Source organism: Zea mays, chromosome 4 (genome assembly GCF_902167145.1).
Source record: "Zea mays cultivar B73 chromosome 4, Zm-B73-REFERENCE-NAM-5.0, whole genome shotgun sequence".
Lineage (NCBI taxonomy): Eukaryota > Viridiplantae > Streptophyta > Magnoliopsida > Poales > Poaceae > Zea > Zea mays.
Genome location: NC_050099.1, coordinates 129,206,661 through 129,215,114, shown reverse-complemented (window position 1 = coordinate 129,215,114; position 8,454 = coordinate 129,206,661). Strand labels below are relative to the sequence as shown.

The following is an 8,454-nucleotide window of genomic DNA, read 5'->3' as shown; positions in this document are numbered from 1 at the left end:
CCGTTGGCGCAGGGAACCGTTGCTCCGCTGGCTCACCGGACTGTCTGGTGGCATACTGGACAGTCCGATGAATTATAGCGGAGTGCGCCCTGGAATTTCCGAGAGTGGCTGGTTTGGAATCGTACGGGATGGTGCACCGGACACTGTCCGGTGCCCCAATTTTCATTACACTCAAGTTCTTTGCTCCAAATGAATCGTGACCCCTAACTAATTTCTTTCTTGGTTTGTGTTGAACCTTATGCACCTATAATACATGAATTCTAGACAAACTTGTTAGTCCATGTTTTTGTGTTGGTCGTCAATCACTAAAATTAATTATAGAAAATGGTTAACCCAATTTCCCTTTCAATGACAACAAACATGTATTTTTCCTTAAGATTGTTTTTAATTTCATAAAGAAGTTATTTATGGTCTATATTTCCCATGCATATAAAAATTCATAAACAAAATCAATTTATCCTAAACCCTAACGCCCAATCAAATCCAATCCGGTTTGTATCAATCATTACGCCCGATCGGCCATCGAATCGACCACACGCCATAGTCGGTCGACGATGGGACCACGGTGACCGGTACCGACTGTCGTCCATTGCCACATAAACGGCCGATACTGATCAGTGCTAGAACCCATCTACCGTCCATCTCCTATGGTCACCTTGCCATGTTGAGCACTCACAACTCCCCAATGCAACCAGCTCCCTCATCGACGCCACGGTTTAGGTATCACATATTCACATCGTCCTCGAACCATCTCAATTATCATTTATATGTTGGAGAAGCAATGCTATTTATGTGATATTTCATGTATGAGACTAATGTTGTTTTATGATTTTAGTGATGGGTTGTCTCCATCTAGATTAGAATGTATTTTAGAAAATAAGAGTGCTTCAATTTTAGTTATTTTATTTTCCTATGGATCAAATATTAACGTGACAATCTTCCTATTAGAAGAATTTAAAAAACTAGTATCATCATTGCTTTTATCTCGTACTAGGTCAGCTAATAAGCTGCCATTGGCCTCAAGGGCATACTGATCGTTTTACACTTAGGACATAGAAGCAATGGAGACAAAAATCAGGATTGTGAAACACTTCACTCTTTAAACTCTAAATTATTTAGACCATGACATATGAGAACATTTTAATCGAGGCTAATCTGGAAGCAAGAGGAGTAAAACCCAGGAAGAAAAAAAATCTCATAAAGACTAGTTTGAAAACTTAAATTCTGTACAGGATTTACAGGGATTGATAGAAAAAAACTAAACTAATTTTTCAAACTAGCCCTAAATAATTAAATATTGTATTCAAATAATATTTTTTTGGGATTGCTCACCATCGAAAAAGATATAGATCCTAACAGGATTTGAGTTTCTAAACTAATGTGATGGGCTTATCTTTTTTTACAAGAGACAGTCGAACTTCATTATGTATTGTGTTGTGACGGGAAACAGTAATCGCCTGATATTTTAACCAGGATCTTCTCTTGAATCTTATGCGGTTCAACTTGAACAATTTCAGATATGATGAGTGATGTGTTCGTCATGAAATTACCCTATTGATGTTTCAATTTGTCCATTTGATTACTCAGGCTACAAGCTCAGAAGAAATGGAACGGAAACAAGCATATAGTACCTAGTCATAGTTCGACTAGCTAACATCCATCAGCAACGCGCCACGTCATCCCTCCCGCCGCCCACCCAAGCCTATTGCGTAGCGACGCGTGTGGACCAACTAGCTGAGTCACTGCTCAGTCGGTCAGTCCTCCATCAGGCGGAACGCGTCGTCCCCTCCCGAGCAGCTCGCGATGAGATCGAACAGCACGTCTGCCGGCACGTCGTCGACGACGCCGCACAGGTCGAGCTCTCCGAGAGGCATCGTCATGATGCCTGCTTCGTTCTCCGGCGCGACGACGCTGTCGTGCTGACCAGCAGGCACGCAGCTGTAGTAACGCTTCAGGAGCTCGTCGATCGGGCAAATAAGGTCGTCCTCATCCGCCACGAGGCCGGCCACCAGCTCCCCGACCTCTCTGCTGCTGCTGCTGCTCTGTCCGCTGTTACCTCCTGTACTGATGAGCTCTCGCTTGCGCTTGTCCTGCACGCCGCGGACCACGTGCTCCAGGCCGTCTAGGCCTCGGTCCTCCTCCTCCTCCTCGTCACCATCGCCGTCGAGGGGCGTGATCTTGAGCGAGCTCTTGAGGCGGCGGCCGAGCGTCTCCTCCTGGCGCAGGATCTTGGACCACGTCTCCGTCTCCTTGGCGCTCATCTTGTGCTGCAGGCGCTTGGACTGCCACACGAGCTTGCGCATCTGGTCGAAGCGCGGGCTCATGTGCTTGATGACGGCGCTGAGCAGGCTGATCTTCCACGCCTTCTTGAGGTCGTGCGGCTTCCGGTACGGCGGCACGCCCTGGTGCGCCTGGACCTCGCCCTGGGAGCCCCACCAGGCCTCGTCCCCCGTGGGCCACCAGGGCGGCGCCAGCCCGCGGTCCAGCGGGAAGCTCCTCTGCGGCGGCACGCAGTGCTGGATGAGCGCCGAGAGCACGCACCCCAGCGTGCTGTCCTGGATGTCCTGGAGGCGGTGGAGGCAGGACGCGGCCCCCAGCGGGCTCTCCCCGGTGGGCGCCGTGACCGCCATGGGGCCAGACCGGTCGAAGCTGACGTTGTCCTTCCACCAGCCGCGGAGGCTGTCGGAGGATCCGGACATGGGGTCGCCGGCCTCGTCGATGATGCCGTACACGAACCCGCGCGCGTTGCAGGCCTCCATCATCTTGAGCATGTGGCGGAGGACGCCGTCCTGCGCGCGCAGCATCGCCTTGCGCCGGCACCGCACCTCGGGGGTCTCCTCGTCCCCGCCCGCGCCCGCTGCCGTCGGTGGCGCAAGCGGCCTGGACGACGACGGGCCCGCCCCGACGACGAAGCCGCCCGCGCGGCCCTCTAGCTTGCTGAGCAGCATCTGGTCCTTCCACATGCGGCGCTTCAGGTCGGAGATCTCGATGGACTCGCAGCCCGACTCGGAGTCGCTCAACTCCTCCCGCTCCACCTCCAATGCTTCCTCGCCTGCGGTGGCGGTCATGTCGTGCTCCATTGCGGACTCGGAGAAAGGATGCCTCCGGCCGTGGATGCCGTGATTTTCCATGTGTATAAACTAGAGTAGTGTTGCTAGTGTAGAGTACTTGTACTAGGCTGGGCACGTCCTCTGCTGCTTGTATGGGCCGGCCGGCCGTCTCCTAGGAGAATGCATGTTTCCACCAGCGAGCGCTGGGACCTGGGAGTGGGAGGATTTTATACAGTCGATCTCAGAAGTTGAGAACTGAGAAGAGAGCCAAAGATCCTAGAGTCAGAGTCAGAGGACGCATGCATGCATGGGGTTGATGTCGTGACTCGTGGCGTGGCTCCGCGGCCGCAACGACCCCACCCCGTGACGGTGGACAAACGACGTGACCGTCGCCTCGGAAATGGTGTACGTGCATGGAAGGCCAAACTAGGCTCCATTTTGTAGGACGTAGCATCTATATATAGCATAGCGGTAGCACATGGCCTGGCCGGGTTGTGTGATTAGCTTGCGGCCAAAAACAAAACAAAAAACGTGTGATTAGCTTGCGGCCACACCTGTAGTGCAGTGCGTGTCGACAGGCAGGGTCGGCATGATGGAGAGCATATGTCGTTAGTCTTGCTTAGAGCATCTCTAAAAAACTAGTTAAATGCATCGACAAGCCAAATTTTAACTATTCAATAACAAAATAACTCTCCAACAGACTATCTATCTGACTAGCCAAGCCATCCGACTCTTCAAATTGACTCTCTCACTAGCCAAATTTGGCTAGCCACCTGACTAGCAAAACTAGATAAATAGTCTGAAGTGAAATGCTACATATAAAGTGTAATTTTTATAAAATTGCAAATAAAAAGTCAAATAGAGAGCCAAAAATAAAGAGTCTCTTGAAGATGCTCTTAGCCTGATTATCTTATCTATGGCTAAAACAAGCTAAGACGGCTATAGAAGCTAATAAAAGATAATGTACATTTTTTATAAAAAAAAGCTACGTTTCTTATTCCGATTGTGTTTTTGCTTCATTTACGCAGCTTATATATATCTTACCACTCACCATTCTAAACTTCTAAAATTAATATAATTCGTTTTTTAAATAAACACGCATTCACCACCAATCAACATATGAATGTAGTTTGTGTTTATATTTATATTTATCATCATTTATTCGTAAAAAAAACAGAGACTGTATTTTTAGAGACAAAAAGAATAGTTTAAGACAGCTTATAAAAACGGTTGGCGAAGCGGTGTGGAAGTGGAACACAATAAACCCATACGGACACCGAGCTCACATCATTGCTGACATTGGTCGTTTCTTCTATATATATATTGTGCAGCCTTCTCTACGTACATGTACGTAGAGAAGGCTGCACAATATATATATAGAAGAAACGACCAATGTCAGCAATTGCGACTGTGTAGTGTGTACACACATCTCGAGCTGAAGCAGAAAAGAGCACGGAAGAGGAGGGGGAAAACAAATGATACGCGACCACGTGTACTCAGGACAGGCTTTGGCACTGCATAAAAATATCTGGTAGCAAAGTAGAGCCGGCAATGATGTGCGTACAAAATATCTGGTAGCAAGCACAAGCAGAGCCGGCAATGACGTACGTGCACTGCTGCTCATCAGGTGAGATGCTGCAGCTACTAGCTAGATAGCTAGGCTAGCTGCGCAATACCTCCACGCTACTCACATGGAGAGTCATCAAGACTCTAAGGCTGAGTCCAGTGCACAGCCTCTCTCTCGCCCCTGCCACGTCAGCTCTCGCCTCCACTCTCGCCTCTGCTGCTCCAGTGCACAGGCTGTAGCAGGCTATAGCCTCAGCCCATAGCTACATCAGCTTTTCTATTTCAGGATTAAATAATTCACACAGATTTGTTTCAACGCTTACAAATCACACAACATAATATTTTTTATTGAATTTAAAATTACAAAGTGTATAATAATTAAAAGAAAAGTACATGACAATTAAAAAATTACATAACAATTAATAGAAAATTACATAAATCTAATTATGACCTCCAACAGGTAGGGATATTTATAGATGGATTGGGAATGAAATTTGTGATTTTTTGCAATTTTTTCGAATTTTTTGGACTCCAAACGGTAAAAAACGGCTAGTCCACGTGGCACACGTGGACCAATCACGTCGCGCCACCGCACTCTCGCCCGCCTCACTCTCGCCCCGTCAGTGCGTCGCCCCCCTCTCGCCTCCCTCTCGCCTCCCTCTCGCCCAGACGCGCGCGCCAACGCGGGCGAGAGCGGGGCGATATCGCCCGCTCTCGCCGGGCGTGAGTGCTGTCGCCCTCTCTCTCCCTCTCGCCTGCCTATCGCCTCGCGCGGGGCGGTAGAGGGCCCTTCTCGCCTCCCTTCTAGCCCCCATTGGCACCAGCCTAAGAAGAGTTCCAGCTCCAACTCCAATACTGCACTCCCAATAATACTCCATCATTCCAAAATTCTTTAAGAGTCAAATTATTTTCAAGTTTGATCAAATTTATATAATTAAGTAATCACATTTACGATATCACATGCACTACCGGAATCCGAGGCTTTGCCGAATGTTGGATTCTTTGCCGAGTGCCTTTTGTCGGGCACTCGGCAAAGAAGGCTTTACCGAGAGCCGCACTCGGTAAAGTTAGGCTCTCGGCAAAGAGTCTCTTTACCGAGTGCTGGACACTCGGCACAGGACCCCACTCGGCAAAGACAAGTTTGCCGTGTGTCAAACACTCGACAAAGGGGGCTCTCGGCAAAGGGCCGTCAGCGGCCGTCCCAAAGCTGACGGCCGTCAGTCTTTGCCGAGAGCCAACGGTTGGCACTCGGCAAAGAGTCTTCTTTGCCGAGTGTCACATAGTAGGCACTCGGCAAAAGAGGCTTTGCCGAGTGTCATCTCTAGACACTCGGCAAAGTATATTTTTATTTTTTTTATTTTGTCTCCCAAACTTTTTATGGTATGTTCCTACACTATGTAGACCTACATGTATCATTTGTGGACAATTATAACAGAGTTTCAATCGTTAGTAGATTTAGTTCGTTTATTTGAATTTCTTCGGAAAATTCAAATTTGAACTGCAGGTCACTCGAAACTTGGAAAACCGTGCATGAAAAAATGATATTCATGTTACTTAGCATAAGTTACGACCGATTTCAGAAGCGTATCGGAAACTTCGAGCAACATGCTCACTAAACATGGCCGTGAACTTGGCATCCACATGTTTAAAAATTGTATAAAACACAAACAAAGTCAGAAAATCATGAAACTTGTCCACGTGTCATGATATCATATGTACAGGCTGTGATAAAAATTTTAGAATGTTTGGAGAAAGTTGTGAGACACTATGTGTAGAAACCTAAGAGATCCACATTGAAACTCTATGATTTCATGTGTAGTCCTCTAGGTTTCTACACATAGTGTCTAATTAAGACACTCGGCAAAGACAGCTTTGTCGAGTGCCAACTGCGTGGCACTCGGCAAAGAATAGGGAAAGAGTCTTTGCCGAGTGTCCCCTGGGCGACACTCGGCAAAGACAGCTTTGCCGAGTGTCAGCGATCTGGCACTCGACAAAGTGTATTTTAAAATTAAAAAAAAACTTTGCCGAGTGCCAGATCACGGGCACTCGGCAAAGCGCCCTACATACCAACGGCCGAACGCTTCTTCCTCACTCTCTCTCTCACTCACTCACTCAAACGCCACCGCCGCGCCCTCACCGTCGTCGCGCCCTCGCCGCCGCCGCCGTGCCCTTGCGCTCGCCGTGTCGTACCCGCCGTGCCCGCGCTCGCCGTGCCGTGCCCACCGTGCCCGCGCTCGCGCTCGCCGCAGCTGCGCCCGCCGTGCCCTCGCGCTCGCGACGCCGCAGCCGCGCCCGCCGTGTCGTGCCCCTCGCTTGCCGTGCCCTCGCCCTCGCCCGTCGTGCCCCTCGCCTAGCCCCTCGCCCTCGCCCGTGCCCCTGCCGCGCTCCTCGTCGTGCCCCCGCCCACCGCCCCCGCCGTGCCCCCGCCCACCGCCCCCGCTGCGCTCCTCGCCGTGCCCCCGCCGTTTCCTCGCCGTGCCATCGCCCGCCCGGCGCCTCGCCCGCGACCCATCGTCTCGCCCGCGCCTCGTCGCCTCGCCCGCGACGAAACCTCCAAGGTGATTGCTTGATTTATGTTATATGTGTATGATTTATATGAAATGATTAGTTTTAATATTGAGTTAATTATATACGTGTATGATTAGGTTAATATGTAGTATTGTTGATTGCCGGCCATCGTGCCGTTGAATTATGCGTGGATGTCAGCCATCGTGCTGATAGTTTTATTTGCAGGATTTTGAAACCTCCCCGTGCAGGGGAGGTGCTGCCGAAATTTTCTGTTGCTAGGCTTCTGTTAGAGGATGGAGGACCGTGAGTGGATGTACAAAGGCCGTAGATGAAGGAATGATGTCACCACTGAATGGATTAGAAAGACCGATGATTTCGTGGAACGGGCATATGGCGAAGCTGCTAAAGGAGCAAGTCTAGTCCCATGCCCGTGCAGCAAATGTGACAACCGGAAAAGAAAACATATTTGGAAAAATGGATTTACGCCGGGCTATACTCGGTGGATATTTCATGGTGAAGCGCATCGTACGAGAGAGGAGGTGTTGAGACAACGTGTCGAGGATTATGACGCGGATGCGGGGGTAGCGGATATGTTGAACGACTATCAGGAGGCACAGTACACGGGAGGACGTATGGATGACGAGCCAGAGCCGACTGCAAAGGCGTTCTACGACATGTTCGACACGGCACAGAAGCCCCTTCACGGCCAGACAAAGGTTTTTCAACTGGATGTCATTGGGCGTGTAATGGCGTTCAAGTCGCAGTACAGCATGAGTAGAGATGCATTCGATGGCTTGTTGACGGTTATTGGGAGTCTGCTTCCGGATGATCATGTTATGCCAAAGAGCATGTACGAAGCACAGAAACTACTTCGTGCACTCAAGATGACGTATGAGCAGATTCATGCTTGTCCGAAGGGCTGCGTGCTATTTAGGAAAGAATACGCGGAGGCAAAGTACTGTCCCAAGTGTAATTCGTCTAGGTTTATGGAGGTAGACTCTGGTGATGGACAGAAGAGGCAGCTCGACATCCCCTTGACAATCCTACGACACCTTCCGTTCATACCGAGGATCCAGCGTCTTTACATGACAGAGGAATCCGCGAAACAGATGACATGACACAAAAATGGAAAACGATACAATCCTGACAAGATGGTGCACGCATCAGATGGTGAAGCATGGAAACACTTTGATGACATTCACCGTGAGAAAGCCGAAGAGGCTCGTAATGTACGTGTTGCGTTGGCCACAGATGGGTTCAATCCCTATGGAATGAGCGCTGCCCCATACACATGTTGGCCCGTGTTTATTATCCCAATCAATCTCCCCTC

The 8,454-nt window shown here is 49.6% G+C and overlaps 1 protein-coding gene across 1 annotated transcript; it reads right to left on the bottom strand.

Moving 5' to 3' along the window:
• Positions 1 to 1,536: 1,536 nt before the first annotated feature.
• On the bottom strand, positions 1,537 to 3,263 carry LOC103653667 (ETHYLENE INSENSITIVE 3-like 5 protein). Its single transcript, XM_008680498.4, has one exon. The coding sequence runs from the start codon at positions 3,129 to 3,131 to the stop codon at positions 1,755 to 1,757; it is 1,377 nt and encodes a 458-aa protein (XP_008678720.1). The 5' UTR covers positions 3,132 to 3,263; the 3' UTR covers positions 1,537 to 1,754.
• Between the last annotated feature and the right edge of the window lie 5,191 nt (positions 3,264 to 8,454).